Source organism: Hyla sarda, chromosome 2 (assembly GCF_029499605.1).
Source record: "Hyla sarda isolate aHylSar1 chromosome 2, aHylSar1.hap1, whole genome shotgun sequence".
Classification (NCBI taxonomy): Eukaryota; Metazoa; Chordata; class Amphibia; order Anura; family Hylidae; genus Hyla; species Hyla sarda.
In genome coordinates this window covers 43872049-43896605 of record NC_079190.1, presented here as the reverse complement: position 1 = coordinate 43896605, position 24557 = coordinate 43872049, and the positions used below count along the sequence as shown (strand labels likewise).

General features: G+C 42.2%; 1 protein-coding gene across 1 annotated transcript in view; it reads right to left on the bottom strand.

The window, feature by feature from the left end:
• DDX10 (DEAD-box helicase 10) overlaps nt 1-24557 on the bottom strand; it is a 267940-nt gene that overhangs the window by 79032 nt on the left and 164351 nt on the right. The window contains exon 16 of the mRNA XM_056561668.1: nt 8624-8689. Coding sequence (XP_056417643.1) covers nt 8624-8689 — 66 coding nt within the window. The remainder of the gene's footprint in view (nt 1-8623; nt 8690-24557) is intronic.

Here is a 24557-nt window from a genome sequence, read left to right as displayed (position 1 = left end):
GGGCACTTTACCGATTACCTATTACAAGGTCCAACTTTGCTAACTGGAAACTAATGCTGATCTTGTAGATCCTTGTTTAGATGGCACCAGAATAGAATAGAAGAATAGGCTGAGATGGGCCATTTGCTGCCGTCTGTCATTAAACACACATTCCCTACTATACGAGGTGGCCTTATCTCCCCATGTAATAGGGCCCTTACACTCTGCAGGCATAGATTCAAGCAAGCATGTCTATTCACTGAGTTTCTCTCTGGCTGCCAGGGAGACCTGACAGAGAAAGCAGGAAACAAAAAAAAACCTCTATGAGGGCCGATGTGACAAAATAGGACTACACACTACAGTCACGTCTTCATTTTGGTATGGAAATAAGTCAAATAAATATACACATGAAGCACAACCAAGCATGTAATCCAAGATAACCGAGCATATAATCTAGCATGATAGAGCATATAATCTGAAAAATTTGGCTTCTATATTCTGTTATATGTGGGCTTTTGTATGAACTATCACTATGCAGTAAAAAAAAAAAAAAAAAGGTAAGTGACAAACACAGCTCTGCTACGTCTGTAATAGTTGAAAATGTGTTATGGTTCTAGTGCTGCATCATGAGACGACAAGCATCCAACACATATTGGTCTTAGTATAAACAGAAAAAAAAAGGGGGGGGGGGTGTAACCTGACCGAAACGTCCATTCATCAATGGAAAGATGCAAAGTGCACAGAATCCCTCGGCGCACGCCCACTACAGCTGCTTTGGTAAATAGTTTCCCAAGGGGAGTCTGGAGTAGTAGGTTGGAGTCATTCACTTCCTACAGGTCTTGACGTAAGGAAAAAAATTAGCCACCGCTTCTATGGCAGGAGGGGACAATGGTTTTAGATTATCCCATGGAGTCCAATTTGCACTTTTTAAATGTGACATTTAGAGGTTTCCTTGGTTACAACATTTTTGTATGGGGGCAACTCCACCGGTGTCTACATCTGCTGTGTCATCTCCGAGGCATGCTAAACCTGTTACCATAGAGTCCAGGAGAGAATGGGAGCCATTATTACTGGGATGATAAAAGTGTATCGCTTTGAGTATAAAACTTTTCTGTTCTGTACTGTGCACACTATTTATGCAGCGGAACGTAAATACAGTTCTCACCTGTGTCAGGAGATGGCAAGCACAGGAAACGGAAAAAGAACATGATCTACAGGGGAACTATATGCAAAGAGAATGGATTACATGGAAACAGTCTGTTATGCTTGTAGACCGCAAAATGCTGATGCAGGTTGATGTGCCACTATTTTGCTCCCCCAATAAGCACTAAATCCAAATGGTCCAATCATTCCCTCCAACTATGCACCTCCCACTCTTAGAGAATGCATTAAGACAATAGTACATTGGACAGATAACTTTCTTCATATTTATTGGTCTCCAGACCTGCTTCCACCTCATCCTTCCGGCATGCACAGATTGTTTCTACTTTTTATGTCCCCTCCGTGTGCAGTGACTAAAGAGGCTGAGCTAGTGAATAAGCCTTCCACCCTGTTCCTTACAAATTTTTACTATGTATTTTTAATATTACGAGACAATGGAATCCAATCCAGGGTCAGTTGTCTAGTACTCTGGTGGGGTCACTGAGGAATCAGCTTACATGCTGCCCATAAGAAGTCTATGGAGATGGGAAGAGGGATAAAAGAGGGGGTGGGTAGTTGGCGAGAGCCAGAGAGACTATAGGAGCTTACTGTGAGTACTTTTCCATGCTGATGCTTTACATGGAAACCTAATGCAGAGTTGCTGGTCACCTTTCAGTCTTACGACATGTTTCAATGTGAATGCACATTAAATTAGTGAACAAAAAAGACACTTTACAAGGAGATGGTAAAGGGATAGGTTAAAACAAAGTTACCAAAAAAGTAAAAAACTAAATTGCTGCTGTCTCATCTGTCATTGAACAGTTCACTGTTTGGGGACGGCTCATAGAATTAAGGATGTACCAGCGTATAGTCTTGTTTAACTAAGACACTAAGTTGATTAAATTCTTTGGATAATCCTGAAAGACGTTAAGGGATAAGATGCATCAAAGCGGTACATGTCATTTCATCGCCAACTACAAAATAAATTGGACTCCCAGCCAGAAGATTCTGTTCAGTGACTCAAGGAAAACACCATGTCGAGTCTGTGAGAAGTTCATCAACTGTTTATTTCACAGGGTGACACCCTGATGACAAATTGGTTTTATCATTGGGACATGGTGACACTATTAAGAATCTTTTCAAGATTCAGTGTCAGAACACCAACCCCAAGCCCCCCCTGAACTATATAAACTACTTACAAGCCAAGTGCTTAAAATCAATAGGACAAAACTTGTGCCCTTCCATCTCAGATGACTTTACACTGGACCGGACTAATCATCTGGAGTAGTCTACAGTAAAACATTTCTATTACGTGGTCATCACAGGGACCGGAACATTACAGAGAAATACAACTTTCTGGTGGTTTTTAAGACTATAACCTGATTAGTCAATCTAAAGTGTACTACTATGTTGCCACCCAGTAAATATATAAGACTAAGAAATTGATGTAAGCTATTTATAGCACCCAATCACAAACTCTGAGGTCTGAGGACAGGGACCAAGTGACAACAAAAAACATATGGGTTCAGTTTTGTTTACTAAACTTTATCGAACCACTTCCGTTGAGCGTGTTGATACAGTTCTGGACAGCAAATGTACTGGAGAATGTTGCTCAATTTTCTTCACTTTAAGGTGCACCTTTGTATGTGGTCACAAAGTGGAGAGCAAATGAGGAAGGTGATTACACCAGGCAATCAGGACTGACTGTATTTTGGGGGCTAAAGACTGCTGATTATACAGGTCGGTCATAAGGGTCAACTTTTATGCCAGGGGTTACCAAGAAATGTAGCAATTGCCATTGCAGTGACCCATGAAAGTTCCATGAAGATTGGAAGGAGCATTCGAACAGGATACAGAGGTGCAGAACCTTCTGTCTTGACCCCCCACTATGATATGATTGTAGTAGTGAGTGGCATCCTCATCACCTACAGAGGCACAAGCTAATAAGGGTTATTCCGATCTGGGACAATTGCGACTTTTCACTTGATCTGCCATAAATGTCTGAAAGATTCGGGTCCTATTTGTAAGACCAACACTCATCTCTAGCCTGTTTGGTTGTTTTTGGCTTCCCAACCACCTCCAATGGGTGCAATGAGCCCTTGATCTTGCAGTATGCAGGTTTTAGGGGTGGGTTCCACAACTATCAAACAATTATGGCATATCATGTGAATAAATGGATAGAAGGAAACTTCCCTTCATAAGGGGTATCCTATGAAACTCATTTATCACCTATCAAGATGACAGGAAGGTGATGTTTTATTGCTCATTGATTAACAGAATGGGAGGGGGCTGTCACGCCCCCTCCCATAGACTTGCTTGAGAGGGCGGATCGTGACATCATAAGGGGCTGGGCTATGACATTACGAGCTCCCGGCGCCGGCTCTAAGCGTTTGGAACATTTTGTTCCAAACGCTGAGCAGCGGAGTACCCCTTTAAAGAAGGTGTCTTGTTTCTTATTGAGACCTAGGTGTGTAGAATTTATTTATATATTTTTTTTAAGTTTTAGTTTTTTGTTTGCTTGTTTCTTTAAAAAAAAACTTACGTGAGGGGCGGCCCTATTGAAGGCACATATTTCCTGTCAACATTGTCTGTTTGCAGTATAGCGGGTGTGTGATGTATGGCAGCAGAGATGAGGTTAATGGACAAAAAATATCAATAGATTATTACAGCCGGTTAGAAGTGAAGACCCCCTCCTTCAAAGACCACAAAGCTGCACAGAGAATCTAAAGGCCCTTTTACACAGGTCTAACAGCAAGCACCAATCCCATTGATCGGCGCTCGTTCAATAAGACTTCACACAGCTCATTTTATCATTTACATGGGGGGGGGATGTGCAGCCCATAATACATTTTAGGCCTGTACAAAAGATCGACTGACATACTAGTGTTTTCTTCTTCTTCTGCCGACCATGCCACAGTCTACGTAATGCTAGAGATATACAAAAACAGAGCTTCCTATTGGGCAGTATGTTTGTACCAGGTGAAATGGCAAGGTGAGTATATGAATTAGAATCCCACCTTGCTAGGTTGTGTTAAGTACACGACATCCTCATAAGCCTCTAGTAGTCATGATGCTTTGTTTGCGTGCAGCCGTCCAGAGTACTCGAAACATGCAAATCCACGCTCGATATAGATACAAGGAGATAGAAGCTGAAAAAAATCCGGGTGTTGGGCCTGATGCAGACTAGGTATATTCAGAGTTCCTTTATTCATTATGACAGACGCGTTTCAAGGTCTTGCACCTCTTTCTCAATAACTGGCATACATGATGTATGCCAGAGTCATTGAGAAAGAGGTGCAAGACCTCAAAACGCGTCTGACACTGCGAATAAAGGAACTTTGAATATACCTAGTCTGCATCAGGCATTAATTCCTCCTACGATTGGCGCCGAACACCCAGAATTTTTTCAGCTTCTATCTCCAATACAAACAGTCTACGTATAATCAACAGAAAAGGCCAGCCTATTGTGATGCTCAAGTGGTAAAGGTAAAAATTTCCAAGTTTTTCCTAAAAGAATAGTCACATTAATCAGACCTTTTTTTAATTAAACCAGTCAAGTGATACATTTAACTTGTTTAACTTTTTAACGGCTTCCTTAGCAAATTGGGAGTCTGGGTGACCACTTCTGTATGAGCTGTAATGGTGGCCATATTTGTTGTCACTCCAACAGAAACTGAAGAACTCAAGAAAAATTTAAGGAACAATTTTAAGACTGTGAATAGAATGTAAAAATAAAGAACAGAGTATTTTAGAATAGCGATGAGGCTTAAAGCGTACCCATCAGATCCAACAATTTTTTAAATATATCAGTCAGTACCTAATTCTGACCATGTACATCTAACTTTTGTGTGTCTAGCACCTTTATTTTTTTATTACACTTTTAATTTAGCACCCTAGTCTATATTCCTCTCAAAGGGAGGGGGCGTGGCCTCACTGTGCAGGTCTCCGCCCCCTCCCTCAGTATGCCGTCTGCTCACATCTCCCCTAGCATTAGCAAAACTACAACTCCCAGCTTGTCCTCACTGACAGTAGCGGGACAAAAGCTGACAGTGGGAGCATTTTTCCCTGCACTCACAAATGTCAATCAAGGAAGTGTGTCCATGACATAGGTGATGACGCATGGACACAGCAGGACTAGTATGTGTCCAAGCAGGCAGGGGGGGGGGGGGGGCAGTTGTTTGACTGGCTTTTTCAGTATTAAATACTGAAAATGTTCTAATGAAAGCAATTGCAATACCTATTGATTTTGCATGCTTTACAACATATCAAAAGTTTTTGTATCTGCCAGTGCCCATTTAAGGACTCAAAATAATATTTTTGCACTTTGGTTTTTTCCTCCCCCCATTCTAAAAATCATAACGCATTCAATAATGCACCTACAGACCCATATAAGGGCTTGTTTTTTGCAGCACGAATTGTACTTTGTAATGACATTTCTTTTATAACAATATGTGGCGAAACAAAAAAAAAAATAATATTTGTGGGGGTGACTTTTTTTTTTAAGCAGTGCACTTTTTCGGTAAAAATTACACATTTTTATTTAATATGTTTTGATGGGACTTTTTGATCGCTTTTTAATAATATTTTTATGGTATATAAAGTGATCAAAAATGCACAATTTTGGATTTTGGTATTTTTCCCCGTGTACGCCATCGACTGGGCGGACATTTTTGCACGCGGCAGTACCACATATGATTATTTTTATTTTTTATTATATTATTTCATTTACAAAATGGGAAATGGGGGGGGGGGTTAATTCAAACTTTTATTAGGGGAGGGTCTTATTCACATTTCTTAAATTATTATTATTATCATTTTTTTTTTTTTTTTTTTACTATTTATTTAGCCGCCTTAGGGAGTTATACCATGCAATTTTCTGATAGAAAATACTGATCAATGCTAAGCCATAGCATAGCATTGATCAGTGTTATCGGTGCTCTGCTGCTCCAGCCTGCATGGCAGGCTTGGAGCGATAGAACACCGATCGGATGGCCTCGCCGTCCTCTCAGCTGATCTGGACATCGCAATTTCGCCGCCATAGTCCCGATCAGCTCCGCTGAGCTGCTGGGATTCTTTCACTTTCATTTTAGACGCCGCAATCAACTTTGATTGCGGTGTCTAAAGGGTTAATGCCGGGAATTGGCCCCATCGGTAATGGCCATCAATAACCCTGGGTCCTGGCTGCTGATAGCAGTCGGGACCCACCGGGTTTAAAGCGTTCTCCGCTGGTGAGAATGCTTTAAATGACGGTATTGGGACTCAAGTGTACAGGTATGCCCTGAGTCCTTAAGGACTTGGGAACGGGGTCGTACCAGTACGCCCTGCATCCCTAAGTGGTTAAGGCAGTGCTGTCCAAACAAAAAATTGAGACTTTGGGCCCAATACATTTCCAATTAGGGGTGTACTCATTTTTGTTGTCAAGGTGTAGACATTAATGGTTGCGTGTTGAGTTATTTTAAAGGAACACAACATTACACACTGTTATACAGGCTGTGCACTCACAACTTTACATTTTAACAGAGTGACATCTCCCAGTCCCTGCTCATTACTGCTTCTTCCTGGTTCCAGTGACATGTGGTCCCTGCACGAACTAATGGTGGGACACCATTGCAGGTAGTTCCTGCTGGAATGACATGTCACAGGAACTAGGAAGAAACAGTGGCGAGCGAGGAACAGAAACAATCTGCACAGCAGCTGTGGGTGATCAGGGTAGGAGAGTATCACTTTTTTTTTGCACCATACCTGCCATATAGAATTTTTTTTATTCATCCAAACAACCCTTCTACAATAAGCTGCAGTCTCTTTAAGCAGGTGGTCTTCTTTATCACTCTCCTTCTAAGTGGTCTGACAAATGGGTAGAGAACAAGTGATCTTTATTCTTTTTCTACTACGGAAAATGATCTAAATCCTTGCGGAGCCTGCACTGCCAAGCTTCATAAAGCTCCCCATTTAGAGCCTTTGTTAGAAGACAAAGTGCTTCTTAATAGTTAGTTGAACAAGACTTTCTATCTCTCATGACAGAATAATTATTTCCCATTTCAATAGCGGTGTATAGATAATTATCCGTGCATTGTTCATAGCATGATGGGCAGTGAGAAGGGGGCGTAGAGTGAATGTGTGCAATCTACAGACAGGACAGCACTGACCTAACAAGCAATCATGGACATAAGCAATGCGGTTAATTGTAGAAAATTATATGAAAATTAACAAATCCAACACTGCAGAATTTAAAGGGGTACTCTGGGGAACTAAACCCACAGCTCATCCTTTCCTTCTCATCAACCTATTTAATTGTCCAAATATCATTCATTAGCTATATTGAGCAGTGCTATGATGAGTCATGCTCTCTTTAGTGCTGAGAACTAGGAGGTGTGTGCAGCCTCAGCCAATCAGACACTGACCCTCTCTCTCTGCTGCCCAGAGCAAGAGGGTTGGGGCTGCTCTTAAAGAGTGAGCTGGCTGGCAGAGAAGATCTGCAATGATTTCTGGGAGATGTTGGCAAAAGGAAGGAAGAATGGCAAAGAATATCAAGCAGCCAGAGAAGACAACAATAAACTTCTATATACTTCTCTGGAGTACCCCTTTAAGGTTACAATTTTTTGTCACATGTTGCGGTCGCATTGCAGTAACTGAAGCTGCAAGTAGTTTGCTTGTCAAATGGATAAGGTATTAAAACAGGGTTTTGCAAACAGTGTGTCTCCAGCTGTTGCAAAGTAACTCCCAGCATGCCCAGACAGCCCTTGGTTGTCTGGGCATGCTGGGAGTTGTGGTTGTGCAACAGGCGGAGACACACTGTTTGCAAAACACTGTTTTAATACCTTATCCATTTGACAAGCAAACTACTTGCAGCTTCAGTTAACTAAGAAACACTTCTGCAATGCGACCACAACATGTGGCTGGTTATAAACACTCTGCGACAAAAACCTGGTAAAAGTTGAGCCCAAGAAGTTGTTTAGCTGTCTAGTCTAAGTTTACACTATTTAAGAATTATTTTCATTTATTTTATTTTATTTTTTTATAAAACCTACTCTGCAGTTTTAGGCGAAAACACACTAAAAAAACACCACATTTGTCGCACTATTTTTTTTCTTTTTTGTGGCGGCTAGATGTTAGCACTGGCTAGTATACACTGGTCTATAGCTTCAATGTATAGGGTATAGACATAGCTCTTACTATTGAATATGGGATATTTCATGGTGATTGGGAATAATCCCGGGAGCAAGGGGGAACTGTAGGATTACTTTCATTACTTTTTGTGATGGGCCCAAAAAGATCTATGTACCCTACTGTCCATATGGCTGAGAATTGAGCATGCAGCAGAGTCTTCTATGTTAGTAAGGACCTATATATATATATATATATATATATATATATATATCTCACTAGAGCTTAGACTATGGCAATACTTGGGAAGGATATTCTCTGCATGGTATCCTGCAGTATGTTCTTATACGTAAATTAAATAAACTGTAGGGTAAAGTCTTGTAAAACTAGATATTCTTACCTTCTCGGGTTTCTTTTTAGCTTCTCTTCTTGCAGCCTTTGCAGCTTTCTCCTTTAATCTTCTTTCCTGTAAAATACAGATACATGAGCATTGGACAACATATTACTAGACAATTTACAAAATACTATATTATATAGTTTCACCTACTAAAGCTTTATACAAAAGCTGTACTATAAAAATGTACATGGATATCTAGATAGAGATAGATAGATTTGAGATCTATAGATAGATAGAGATAGATATGAGAAAGATAGATATAGATAAGAGATAGACAGATAGATAAGATAGATAGATATATAAGAGATAAATAGATAGATAGATAAGAGATAGATAGATATGAGATAGATATGAGATAGATAGATATGAGATAAGATACGAGAGAGATAGATACGAGAGAGATAGATACGAGAGAGATAGATACGAGACAGATAGATACGAGAGAGATAGATACGAGAGAGATAGACAGATATGAGAGAGATAGATATGAGAGAGAGATAGATAGATATGAGAGGTAGATAGATAGATATGAGATAGATAGATAGATAAATTTAAAGCAGAAGGCAGCACATCCAGGTACACAGTGGTAGGTGCAAGCAGGTCGCCTTCATTCCTAGATAGTTAGATAGATATGAGATATACAGATGATAGATATGAGATACATGAGATAGATAGATAGATAGATAAATAGATAAAAAAGGATAAGTTGGCCAGCACATACTGATACCAAACTATTGCATGGACCCGGCATACAGGTGCACGCTGCTAGGCTAAATATACACAAACAGGAGAATACATCAGCACACTGCTAGTACAGATATACAGATAAAACATGAAATGCTATATTGCTACAATGAAAAATTGAGGTGCTTCGCTCACCATTTGGCCAAATAGTTTGGACCATCCCACCGCGATAAGGTGACCTCATTGGAATGGACCCTACACTTTGAATGTGCCCCTCTGCGCAATCAGTTACCAGGCTTGTAAGGTCTGAAACATCCGGCACCTTATAAGATGGGTGGGGTGCAGGAACCAACATGGAGGTAGCCACTCCCCCATATGTATAACACAAAAAAGGATAAGTGTTGAGAGAGAGAGAGAGAGAGAGAGAGAGAGAGAGAGAGAGAGAGAGAGAGAGACTGTCATGGCCGTAAATGTTGGCACCCCTGAAATTTTTCTCAAAAATGAAGTATTTCTCACAGAAAAGGATTGCAGTAACACATGTTTTGCTATACACATGTTTATTCCCTTTGTGTGCATTGTAACTAAACCAAAAAAGGGAGAAAAAAGCAAATTGGACATAACGTGACACCAAACTCCAAAAATAGGCTGGACAAAATTATTGGCACCCTTTCAAAATTGTGGAAAAATAAGATTGTTTCAAGCATGTGAAAGCAGATAAAAATGAGAGAAGTTCACTAAGTCTTTGCATTGTGTGTCTGTGTGTGCCTCACTAAACATTGACAACAAAAAGAGGAGAAGAGAACTGTCTGAGGACTTGAGAACCAAAATTGTGGAAAAATATCAACAAACTCAAGGTTACAAGTCCATCTCCAGAAATCTAGATTTGGCTATGTCCACAGTGCGCAACATTTGCAACCCATGGCACCGTAGCTAATAGGGATGTAAGAAAAAAATCGATTCTCGCGATAATCGCGATTTTTCATTTGCCGATACAGAATCGATTCAAAATATTTTTGAATCGATTCTTTTAGGGATGTGGAATTTTTATCTGCGGACGCCCGGAACAGCATGTCCTGTCCTGGGCATCAGGAGATAAAAGTTCCACATTTGTGGAGCCAGGCAGGCCGGATCTGACACGGCTATGGAGCGGGCTCCGACTCGTGCCCACTCCGTACTATGCGACCCCCGGCTGATTTCAGTAGCCGGGGGCCGCCGCTAATCGCCAGCATGCGGCAATCGCCGCGGCTGGCTATTAAAGGAGTATCCGGTGCGCACTTTTCTCATTTTATCCTATCCAGGCTGCAAAATAAAACGCACTTTATCTTACCTGCCAACGAGCCCCCGGAGCTCCGGTACAGGTGTTGGGTCCCCGGGCTGTATTCTTCTTACTTCCTGTTAGTCCGGCACGTCACATGGAGCTTCAGCCTATCACCAGCCGCAGCGATGTCCCGCCTCCGCTGGTGATAGGCTGAAGCTCCATGTGACGTGCCGGACTAACAGGAAGTAAGAAGAATACAGCCCGGGGACCGAACACCTGTACCGGAGCTCCGGGGGCTCGTTGGCAGGTAAGATAAAGTGCGTTTTATTTTATTTTGCAGCCCGGACGGGATAACATGAGAAAAGTGAGCACCGGAGTACTAGATCGCCGCTGTCAAAGCTGACAGCGGCGTCTATTGGGAACTATGAATGCTCCCAGGTGGGCGATATATCGCGATATATCGCGATGTATCGTCACCTAGACGGTATCGCGATATATCGGGATATATCGAATCGCCACACTGGTATCTCGATTCGAATCGAATCGCCAAATTCTTGGCGATTCACACCCCTAGTAGCTAACCTCCCTGGGCGTGGATAGAAGAGAAAAATTGATGAAAGGTGTCAACGCAGGATAGTCCGGATGGTGGATAAGAAGCCCAAACAAGTTCCAAAGATATTCAAGCTGTCCTGCAGGCTCAGGGAGCATCAATGACAACACGAACTATCCATCGACATTTAAATGAAATTAAATTCTATGGCAGGAGACCAAGGAGAATCCCACTGCTGACACAGAGACATAAAAAAGCAAGACTACATTTTGCCAAAATGAACTGGAGTAAGCCAAAATCCTTCTTGGAAAACGTCTTGTGGACAGATGAGATCAAGATAGAGCTTTTTGGTGAAGCCCATCATTCTACTGTTTACAGAAAACGGAATGAGGCCTACAAAGAAAAGAACACAGTACCTACAGTGAAATATGGTGGAGGTTCAATGGGGTTGTTTTGCTGCCTCTGGCACTGGGTGCCTTGAATGTGTACAAGGTATCATGAAATCTGAGGATTACCAACGGATTTTGGTTCACACTGTACAACCCAGTGTCAGAAAGCTGGGTTTGCGTCAGAGATCTTTGCTCTTCCAGCAGGACAATGACCCCAAACATATGTCAAAAAGCCCCCAGAAATGGATGACAACAAAGCGCTGGAGAGTTCTGAAGTGGCAGAAATGAGTCCAGATCTTAATCCCATTGAACACCTGTGGAGAGATCTTAAAATTGCTGTTGGGAAAAGGCGCCTTCCAATAAGAGAGACCTGGAGCAGTTTGCAAAGGAAGAGTGGTCCAACATTCCGGCTGAGAGGTGTAAGAAGCTTATTGATGGTTATAGGAAGTGACTGATTTAATTAATTTTACAAAGGATGTGCAACCAAATATTAAGTTAAGGGTGGCAATTTTGTCCAGCCCATTCTTGGAATTTGGTGACATTATGTCCAATTTGCTTTTTTTCTCCCTTTTTTGGTTTAGTTCCAAAACACACAAAGGGAATAAACATGTGTATAGCAAAACATGTGTTACTGCAATCCTTTTCTGTGAGAAATACTTCATCTTCTAGAAAAATTTCAGGGGTGCCAACACTTACAGCCATGACTGTAGATAGATAAAAATATATCTCTCCACGGCACCATTAGTGGCAGAAAAAAAAAAAAAAAAAAAAAGTGATTTATTCCATAAAAGTCATTACAAGCAGTGACGTTTTGTTCAGCTCAACCTGACCTTTCTCAAGCAGTGTATATTCAAGTGCAAACCACACTATATATATATATATATATATATATATATATATATATATATAGGTACCAATCACAGATACCGAAAGTGCTTCATTATCAAAATATATAAATCCAACGTTAAAAGTATTCAAAGAAACCTAAAGTGGTATAATATCATAGTGTAAATAAATACAGAGTTGATATCAAAAGCCACTGGCTTTCAGCGCTTGCAGGGGGAGGCGACATCTTCCGTTCCCCGTCCTGCGCCCGCAGCTTACAACTCCTTCATTTCCAGCGCCGCGGCTCACAGGAGGAAAAGGAGATCAGCGCCTGCTGGTATAACATGATTTGTCCGCAGATGTAGGGACAGCACTGCGGCTGTGCATTCATTCGGTGGGGGAGGGGAGGAAAAGCAGGACAGCGCCCGCGGGTCATATATGATTAGTTCCCCAGAAAAATACCGTCAAATACCGTGGAACCGCCATAAGTTTGAAAAATACTGTGATACACATTTTTGGTCATACAGCCCAGCACAGGTACAGAGACAGGGAATATTTTTTTTCTCTATACAATGAAATAATTCAAACAACAATATAGAGCCTGTATATTCTTATATTATGAGAACCAGACACAATGGTCCCATTATGGATACCAGACACAATGGGCCCCACTATGAGCACTAGACACAAAGGCCCCATTATGAGCCCCAGACACAATGGCTCCCATAATGAGAACCAGACACAATGGGGGGAGATTTATCAAAACTTGTCCAGAGGAAAAGTTGCCCATAGCAACCAATCAGATCGCTTCTTTCATTTTTAGGCCTCTGCAAAATGAAAGAAGAAATCGGATTGGTTGCTATAGGCAACTGGGCAACTTTTTCTTTGTACAGGTTTTGATAAATCTCCACCAATGGTCCCTTTATGAGCACCAGACACAAAGGGCCCATTATGCACACCAAACACAATGGCACCCATGATGAGAACCAGACACAAGGGCCCCAGTACGGGCACCAGACACAAGGGCCCCCGTACGGGCACCAGACACAAGGGCCCCCGTACGGGCACCAGACACAAGGGCCCCCGTACGGGCACCAGACACAAGGGCCCCCGTACGGGCACCAGACACAAGGGCCCCCGTACGGGCACCAGACACAAGGGCCCCCGTACGGGCACCAGACACAAGGGCCCCCGTACGGGCACCAGACACAAGGGCCCCCGTACGGGCACCAGACACAAGGGCCCCCGTACGGGCACCAGACACAAGGGCCCCCGTACGGGCACCAGACACAAGGGCCCCAGTACGGGCACCAGACACAAGGGCCCCAGTACGGGCACCAGACACAAGGGCCCCAGTACGGGCACCAGACACAAGGGCCCCAGTACGGACACCAGACACAAGGGCCCCAGTACGGGCACCAGACACAAGGGCCCCAGTACGGGCAGCAGACACAAGGGCCCCAGTACGGGCAGCAGACACAAGGGCCCCAGTACGGGCAGCAGACACAAGGGCCCCAGTACGGGCACCAGACACAAGGGCCCCAGTACGGGCACCAGACACAAGGGCCCCATTATGGACACCAGACACAATGGGCCCATTATGGACACCAGACACAATAGCCCCATTATGGACACCAGACACAATAGCCCCATTATGGACACCAGACACAATAGCCCCATTATGGACACCAGACACAATGGCTCCATTATAAACAGCAGCCACGGTGCTCTTTCTAGATTCAATGTCCAATGAAGACAAGTACAAGCATTAAAGGGTACCTTTCATAAAAAAAACTTTTGATATATTATAGATTAATGTATGCAGAATAACTTTCCAATTGCATGTTATTTAAAAATATGCTTCTTTCTTTTTAATTTTCCACTTTGAAAAAATGACCACTAGGGGTCTCCCTACCAGTCCTTTTTTATAGATTTCAGACTCATGCAGGAGTCCTAAATCTCAGACTGCAGCTGGAACACAGACAGACTCACCTGCTCACTGCCAGGGAGCAGTGTTGAGCTTGTTGGTGTCCCGGATGCAGTCTGAGATTTAGGACACCTGCATGAGTCTGAAAATCTATAAAAAAAAAAAAAAAAAGGACTGGTAGGGAGACCCCTAGTGGTCATTTTTTCAAAGTGGAAAATTAAAAAGAAAGAAGCATATTTTTAAATAACATGCAATTGGAAAGTTATTCTGCATACATTAATCTATAATATATCAAAAGTTTTTTTGATGAAAGGTACCCTTTAACTTATCTGGCCTCGGCTCATATTCTCCTTTTAAATAACAGGCTGGGTGTTACACTTGAGCAGCTCCAATGCAACTTCCTGGTAAATACAGGGTTAATTTTTCCCTTAAGAAAAAAACAGTAAACTAAGAAAAATCAGTAGTAGAGGAATGCGACAGAGTTCATTTCTACGCTGTTCTTCGTCAAAATGAACTTTGCTTTTACACTGTAAAAAAAAAAAAAAATAGATCTCCCAGATTCTGCTGGTTTGTTATTAGAGAAGGATCATAAAACCATTTGTGTAACATTAACACCGCCAGGCTGAGAAATAATAATGCGCTGAGGTATGTGCGCCGCGCTCAGACTGACAGCAGTGCTAGAATACAATTAGAAGGTAATGGAGGGCTCATTGTTCCTGATTCTATAGAGTAGAGAACAGGGGGAAACAATCTCCGAGCACATGATCATTAAGACACAAGCCAACCATAATGGAGCTGTGTGTTAAAGCAAGCTAACACACACACACATATATATATATATATATACACCGTATATCTTTATCACAGGATTTTGTAGAGACACGCTTTCAGGTTTCCTCCCTTTATCAAGTTCAAAGCAAGATTTGCTTTGGACTTGATAAAGGGAGGATTATCCCTATCCCTATCTTATATGAAGGATAGCCTTATACATATCTCTATCTTATATGAAGGATACCTTATGCCAGAGATGTGGAATTCCTATCGCCGGCCGGAACATGCAGTTCCGGGTACTGGGCAGGTGAATTTTTCCGGCCTTTAGCTTGGCTTCAGGCAAGCAGGCCCGGACCTGACAAGCATGGCGGTGCTCAGCAGTCTGTATGGAGTGGGCTCCCGACTCCTGCCCGCTCCATACTCTGCAGTCCCCGGATCTTCTCCGTAGCCAGGGCCGCCGCTAATAGCCAGCTTGCGGCGATCGCGGCGGCTAGCTTTTAACCCTTTATATCGACGCTGTCAAGGCTGACAATGGCGTCTAAAGGGACATGTGAATGCTCCCTGGTGGGCTAGTGGGGCGATCCACTATAAAGGTAGCCGGAGGGCTTACCTCTGCCTCTCTGGTGTCTATGGCTCTGTCATTGATAGAGCCTGGCTGGACTAGGCTCTATCAATCGATCGCAGAGCACACAGATCAATGGAGTTCAATAGAACTCTATTGATCTGTATGGGGAATCTAATGATTCCTCCTAAAAGTCAAATAAAGTGTTAAAAAAAAAAAAAAGTTTAATAAAAGTTTAAAAGACACACATTAACCCTTTCCTTGTTAAAGGTTCAAATCACGCCCTTTTCCTATATAAAAACATGTAAACATAATAAAAATAAACATATTTAGTATTGCTGCATGCTTAATTGTACTAACTATTAAAATATAAAATGTATCCCATACGGTAAAGGACATAAATCTAAAAAAAATAAAATACCAAACCTCAGAAGAGAATAGGTTATTGAAAAATTAAAAGGTATCATTATAGTAGGTAGTTACGGCTATTATAGGGCGAGGAGGAAAAAAAAGAGTGTAAAAGTGAAAATTGGTCCAGACAAGTGGATCGTCATGAGGGACAAGTAGATTTTGTTCCGTTTTAGTCCATTGAACAAGTAGTTTTTTATTAAATTTCCACACCCCTGCTTATCCCTTTGTTATATGAAGGATAGCCTCATACCTATCTCTATATTATATGAAGGATAACCTTATGCCTATCTCTATCTTATCTAAAGGATAACCTTATACCTACCCCTATCTTATATGAAGGATAGCCTTATGCCTATCTCTATCTTATATGAAGGATAGCCTTATGCCTATCCCTATCTTATATGAAGGATAGCCTTATGTCTATCACTATCTTATATATAGCATAACCTTATACCTATCCCTATCTTATATGTAGGATAGCCTTATACCTATCACTATCTTATATGAAGGATAACCTTATGCCTATCTCTATCTTATCTAAAGGATTACCTTATTCCTATCCCTATCTTATATGAAGGATAGCCTTATACCTATCCCTATCTTATATGAAGGATAGCCTTATACCTATCACTATCTTATATATAGCATAACCTTATACCTATCCCTATCTTATATGTAGGATAGCCTTATGTCTATCCCTATCTTATATGAAGGATAGCCTTATGTCTATCCCTATCTTAAATGAAGGATAGCCTTATGCCTATCTCTATCTTATATGCATGCTTAAAGTGGTACTCCGGTGGTTAATTTTTTTTGACTATATGGCATCTTCTTTGTAAGTTTAGTTTTTTTGCAATATACATGTGTTATATGTTTTGGCAGCATGTGTGTGTTTTTCTTACCTGCTTGTTGGGTAGGATAGTTCTGTAGTTCAGAGGGGTTTTCTTTTACTGTTGTCCACAGTTCTGAGTCTGTTGTGGACAAGATGTCACAGCTTTTTTTTTTTTATCTGTCTGCATGAGGAATAAGCCACGCCCCTCATCTCATCCAGCTGAGTACACAGCTCCTCACCTCCCCTCCCCCCTGCTCTGTATTCTAAGGACGCCGGTCTGCACAGGAGAAGGACCTCACAGAGAAGATAAGTGTTATCTGAAGGGGAGGATGAGAAGGTGCACGGGACTGGGGGGTGTATGGACTGCAGGGGAAGAAATCTCATACTGGGAATGATCTCTATGGGGGAGATTTATCAAAACCTGTGCAGAGGAAAACTTGCCCAGTTGCCCATAGCAACCAATCAGATTGCTTCTTTCATGAAAGCAGCAAGAAGCAAGCTGATTGGTTGCTATGGGCAACTGGGCAAGTTTTCCTCTACAGAGGTTTTGATAAATCTCCCCCTATATGTGAAGGGGGAGGGGGGGGGGGGGGACTCCTGAATGACACCTGCTGGGAGTTGTAGTCCCTGTTGTGTGAGTGTGTATGCTAGTGTTTACAAACCAGTCGGCCTCCAGCTGTTGCAAAACTACAACTCCCAGCATGCCCGACAGACTTTGGGCATGCTGGGAGTTGTAGATTTGCAACAGCTGGAGGTACACTGGTTGGGAAACACTGTTTTAGCCTATTCAGCATACACATCTTGTTACACCAGTGTTTCCCAACCAGCGTGCCTCCAGCTGTGGCAAAACTACAACTCCTAGCATGCCCAAAGGCTGTCAGGGCATGCTGGGAGTTGTAGTTTTGCAACACCTGGAGGCACCCTGGTTGGGAAACACTGGTGTATGCCCTACAGAGGTGTGGTGAACTACAACCCCCAGGAGACTACAGAGGCAGCATGCTGGTGTTATACCACAGACTGAAGACTCCTGAATGACACATGCTGGGAGTTGTAGTCCCTTTTGTGTGTGTATGCCAGTGTATCCCAACCAAGGCTGATTATATTAGTGTGCTGTGTATAAGGGGGCTGACCCGGGAAAATAGTAGGATGGGTAAAGGGCGGAAAAAAAAAAAAAAAGGAGCCGCCCCAAACCAGCAAGGCATGTGGCATGCTCGGATTTGTAGTTTTCAGCACAGCAAGAAACTGGAAATAGAAGCAAAGATAGGAAAACAAAGTGGGGGATAAAAAGACAACAAAGAACGGAAATAGAGTAGGCTAAACAACAAGAATAGAAATGAAACAAAACAAATAGGGTAAGTCAAAAACGGAAAAACACGTTGACCACCGGAGTACCTCTTTAAACTCCTTCACTGTATTTGCAGCGACCACTTCTGCAGGAAGGCTATTCCATGCATCTACTACTCTCTCAGTAAAGTAATACTTCCTGATATTACTGCAGAAACCTTCCCCCTCTAATATAAAACAATGTCCTCTTGTGGTAGTTTTTCTTATAATCTCCTCTCCTCCTTTACTGTCCTGATACCCCTTATGTATTTTAAAGTACCGTATTTTTCGCCGTATAAGACGCACTTTTTCTTCCACAAAACTGGGGGGGAAAAGTCGGTGCGTCTTATATGGCGAATACACCCCTTTAGCGGCGGTCCCTGCGGCCACCAACGGCCGGGACCAGCGGCCAATACAGGACATCACCGATCGCGGTGATGCCCTGTATTAACCCTTCAGACGCGGCGATCAAAGCTGACCGCCGCGTCTGAAGGGAAAGTGACACTAACCTGGCTGTTCAGTCGGGCTGTTCGGGACCGCCGCGATTTCACTGCGGCGGTCCCGAACAGCCCGACTGAATAGCCGGGTTAGTGCTTACAGGACACCGGGAGGGACCTTACCTGCCTCCTCGGTGTATTCTCCGTTCAGGGATCCCCTGTATGGTCGGCGCTCTCCTTCCTCGTCATCACGTCGTCGCGTACGTGCGTCAGCGTGCGTAACGACGTGATGGCGGCGACGGAGAGCGAGGATACCCGGCCGGCAGCAGAGACGTTCCGGAGCGACGGGACACGGCGACAGCGATGGAGCGACATCCAGGGCAGCGGTGACGGGTCCGGAGCGGCGGGGACACGTGAGTATTACCTCCTATGCAGTGGTCTTCAATCTGCGGACCTCCAGATGTTGCAAAACCACAACTCCCAGCATGCCCGGACAGCCGTTGGCTGTCCGGGCATGCTGGGAGTTGTAGTTTTGCAACATCTGGAGGTCCGCAGATTGAAGACCACTATTGGGTTCAAAATCTTAATTTTTTTAGATTTTGCCCCTAAAAATTGGGTGCGTCTTATACGCCGGTGCGTCCTATAGGGCGAAAAATACGGTAAGTGCCTTCTGTTACCTTCTGACTGGATTTCATTTGGAGCTTACACCTAGATTAATCATGTCCGCACCGATGTAACACGCAGTTTTGACGCCAGAACCCCATTACATTGGTTATGTTTCGCGCATTCCTACATACAAGATAGTAAACAAGACAAAATACAATTTGTGATGGAGCAGGCTGTAGTCCTCACGCTCTACAAAGCCGTAACATTACAAGGAGAAGACTGAAGAGTTCAGCCGAGTGGATGCCGCTGTAAGACAGAAGTGCAGTGAGTGGGCCCTATCACCCTCTCCCGTTTTCCAGACTTCTGCGCCTGGGATGATAAGGAAGAATCGTTTGGAGCGGCTGCAACAAAAGGCAATTTAAATTCCGCCGCAGTATGCAAGGAGAAATATAATGAGATATCCCATGATTTATTTCTTCAATTTGCAGTAAGTATGAGAGACGAAACTGTCTCTACAATTTTTTTTGCAGCACTGTGTGAATTTCACAAATGCAAATGTGTTCCCCTGGAATAATTCTATTCCTGTGTTGGCAAGGAGGGGGAGGGGGAGAACACAACAACTTAAGACACAACAACTGGTTAAAGAAGCATTTAGGGAAATATATAAATATATATACACAGTCATGCCCGTAAATGTTGGCACCCCTGAAATTTTTCTAGAAAATGAAGTATTTCTCACAGAAAAGGATTGCAGTAACATGTTTTGCTATGCACATGTTTATTCCCTTTGTGTGTATTGGAACTAAACAAAAAAAGGGAGGAAAAAAAGCAAATTAGACATAATGTTACACCAAACTCCAAAAATGGGCTGGACAAAATGATTGGCACCCTTTCAAAATTGTGGATAAATAAGATTGTTTCAAGCATGTGATGCTCCTTTAAACTCACCTGGGGCAAGTAACAGATATGGGCAATATAAAAATCAAACCTGAAGAATATAAAAAGGAGAGAAGTTCACTTAGTATTTGCATTGTGTGTCTGTGTGTGCCACACTAAGCATGGACATCAGAAAGAGGAGAAGAGAACTGTCTGAGGACTTGAGAACCAAAAATGGGGAAAAATAACAAATCTTAAGGTTACAAGTCCATCTCCAGAGATCTAGATTTGCCTTTGTCCACAGTGTGCAACATTATCAAGACGTTTGCAACCCATGGACTATAGCTAATCTCCCTGGGCGTGGACAGAAGAGAAAAATTTATGAAAGGTGTCAATGCAGGACAGTCCGGATGGTGGGTAAGCAGCCCCAAACAAGTTCCAAAGATATTCAAGCTGTCCTGCAGGCTCAGGGAGCATCAGTGTCACCGCGAACTATCAGTCAACATTTAAAGGAAATGAAACGCTATGGCAGGAGACCCAGGAGGACCCCACTGCTGACACAGACACATAAAAAAGCAATACTACATTTTGCCAAAATTTATATGATAAATTATGGAAAGTAGTGGGCCACAGAGCTAGGCTTAAAGAGGTACTCTGCCCTAAACATCTTATCCCCTATCCAAAGGATAGCGGCCAGACACCCTGCGATAAGAAAACTTATTCCCCAATGCTTTGGATACGGGATAAGATGTCTAGGGGCGGAGTACCCCTTTAAGCTTTGTCATATTAGGTTTGCGCAAAAAAATAGGCTTTGCACAAAAAAAAAAACTTCAAATAATAATTGTGTTTCCATGTGTAAAGTGCTCCACGGTGCCCCAAACAGTACACTTAAAGGGGTTATCCAGGAAAAACTTTTTTTTTATATATCAACTGGCTCCAGAAAGTTAAACAGATTTGTAAATGACTTCTATTAAAAAATCTTAATCCTTTCAGTACTTATGAGCTTCTGAAGTTTAGGTTGTTCTTTTCTGTCTAAGTAATCTCTGATGACACGTGTCTTGGGAACCGCCCAGTTTAGAAGACGTTTGCTATGGGAATTTGCTTCTAAACTGGGCGGTTCCCGAGACACGTGTCATCAGAGATTACTTAGACAGAAAAGAACAACCTTAACTTCAGAAGCTCATAAGTACTGAAAGGATTAAGATTTTTTAATAGAAGTAATTTACAAGTCTGTTTAACTTTCTGGAGCTAGTTGATATATATAAAAAAGTTTTTCCCTGGAATACCCCTTTAATTAGGAAATGCTTCACCAAAATGCACAAAAAAAGCGCATCCATGGCAACTGCACAAAATTCTGAGGCTAAAATAAACAAGAAAGAAGGTGTACAACCAATGATAAATGCCCCCCATTGTGTGGTTTTCACACCTTTGCTGACGCAAAGTAAGTTTTTGAGGGGGAAAAAAAATTGCAAAGTGATTTGACCAATGAAGGTGTTTGAAGAAGATCTGACGTCTCTAGGCTGTGTTCACACGCTGAATTTTAACAGCACTTTTCACACATACTGCATTTTGTTTTTTTTGGTAGTGTTTGTAAAAAAAATCATAGTAAAAATGTTCCACAATTGCAGTACAATCACCATTTTGCCATAATTGGGGGGAAATCACAGCAAATAGAAAATAAGCAGCAAGAAATGCAATGTGAACAAAGCATCTGGGAGGTGTGTACCTATATCCTGATCACATAGAGATAGCAGATGGAAATGGAAGAAATCTGGGAGATAGTAAGAGGGGATCTGGTAGGTGATTCCTCTTGTAGTCCACAGGAAGTCAGAGTCCGACATCCTGCTGTAACCATTAGGCACCAGGAGATTTGGAGAGTCAGACTGGTGATCACATGACCAAGTTGGGGTAATGAAACACATAGAAGCAGCTGTGCTGGAATAAAACAAATGGTGCTGTAGGACTAGTGATGGTGTGCATGATCTAGGCAAAACAAAAAAAACAGTGCTTCTTTATAAAAGTGTCATAAATATGATTTTGATGACTGTCAATCAGACAAGTCTAATAGGCAAAGGTGTGGAGAGTGGGCTGGAGGGAATGGCCATAAGTGCTCTCAGGACAATAGACAATGATCAAACATGCATGGTCAACATGGTTGATGTACTTGCCGTTTCTCGGGGTGGGTGGGGCTCCCCAGAAAATTTTATAATATGTCTAATTCACACAAAAACATTTTAGGATGACTCATTGAACCATAAATATGTACAGATATTATTCTGATTTCCTTCAGCTTCTTTTGAACATGGTCTCCTTGGATGGAGTTTCAGGACACCTGGAGTATGCTGCTCTACTGAGGTCAACCTCTTCTGAGTGATGTCTGCCCTATGAGAGGTCTGAAAACCTGGGCTTCCAGCCTCACCTCGTCTGACGGGGCGATGCTCCTTCCTCTTTCATCGTTTCCTTAATCCCCTGTCCACTCATTTTCCTCTTTTTCTACTCTACTATAATTTAAATAGTAAAAAATCTTTTTCTGTAATAGCCAGAATCATATTATGTTAACACCGTATTTTGAGCTATTTATTGAGACATTCCAAAAATTGATTTAGAATTTTTTTTTCTTCTTTAAATTTATTAACCTCAATGGAAAAACAGCTGTTAATTTTCATATGGTTACATTTTACAGCCATAACTTAACAACCATAGAATTAAGTAAAAGACCCCACCAGTGTGCAGCTTGCAACACAAAAAAGTTTTATTAGGTTACGTTCACTTGTGCGTATTTTTGCTTCAGATTTTGCAGCCCATTAACTTCAATGGGTAGCAAGTTCGAAAATCTGCAGCATAAATAAGCACGTGTGAATGTACCCTTATAATTTTTTTTTTTTTTTTTTTTAGCTGTTTTTATCACCTTGAAGATCTGGTTTGTAAATTTTATAACCGCATTTGCAGTAGGAAAATAGATCAACATCTAAAAAAGTTTAAAAAATGCAAAAAAAATTGACCACATGACACAAATGAGGCTGAAATTATTATTGTGAGCACATATCCTCTTACTGTAAACTATCCCGTGCTGGAACACAGGTCCCTTCCAGGAATGACTTATTAGGTGCAGTAATCTTTCCCATTGGCATAATAGGTTTCCATCAACCAGATTGCTTTCCTCGTCCTTAAAGGACTGCTTGCCATAGAGACTACTTTATTTATACAGTATACTGACCAATAATGGACTCTCTTGCCGATTATTTAATTCATAGCAAACCTCAATTATTTTACAAATTAACCCTTCAAACGTATTCCTTCATCGGCTTTGACCTACGGAATCCTAATACCAGTAAACAATGATTGTTGACAGTCTAAATGTATTTACCAAAATGTTTGCCCTAATATCACAGACTCTCTCTGAGTCTAAACCTGGGCATAAAATATAATCAGGTTGGGGGTGATAGCAAAAAAAGAGTCTAAAAACAATCCATTGAAGTGGACTCCTGGACCTGTATGGAAGTGTTTTCAAAGCATGCTCTGAGACCTGTGCTGAGGCCAATGTGCAGGGCAGAAAAGGGAGGAAGGGGGGAGTGACTACAACCAATTGTGAATAGTCTACACAAATCTTATTTATATACAGGTGCCATTCCCTGTATTGATGAGACTGCTGAAAAGTTTTCTTTACAGAACCGGAAGTGTCAGTTTGTTATTCGGCTTAGTGGCCAGTTTCCTTTTTATTATTTATAAATTTTTGAAGTCCCTGGCATTGGCCTGGTGAGGATAAACAGCTACTTTGCTCCTCCTCTTACCAGCTGCTTCCCCCCCCCCCCCCCCCCCCCCCCAAATAAGATGCTGGTTCTGGTTGTGCTGCTCTCCAAAGTGACTGTCCAAAGATCGGAATGAATGAACTCATTGTATGAAATACTTTCGTCTTTACATAGTTGAATGTGCTGACAACAAAATCACACAAAAATGATCAATGGAAATCAATGTGTAAAACGTATCTAAGGCACATCCATAGGTGCAAAACTACTACAAAGCACATCCATAGGTGCAAAACTACACTGCTCAAAAAATTTAAGGGAACACTAAGATAACACATCCTAGATCTGAATGAACTAATCGTATGAAATACTTTCATCTTTCCATAGTTGAATGTGCTAACAAAATCACACAAAAATGATCAATGGAAATCAAATTTATCAACCCATGGAGGTCAGGATATGGAGTCACACTCAAAGTCAAAGTGGAAAACCTCACTACAGGCTGATCCAACTTTGATGTAATGTCCTTAAAACAAGTCAAAATGGGGCTCAGTAGTGTGTGTGGCCTCCACGTGCCCGTATGACCTCCCTACAACGCCTGGGCATGCTCCTGATGAGGTGTTGGATGGTCTCCTGAGGGATGTCCTCCCAGGCCTGGACTAAAGCATTCGCCAACTCCTGGACAGTCTGTGGCATTGGTGGATGGAGCGAGACATGATGTCCCAGATGTGCTGAATCAG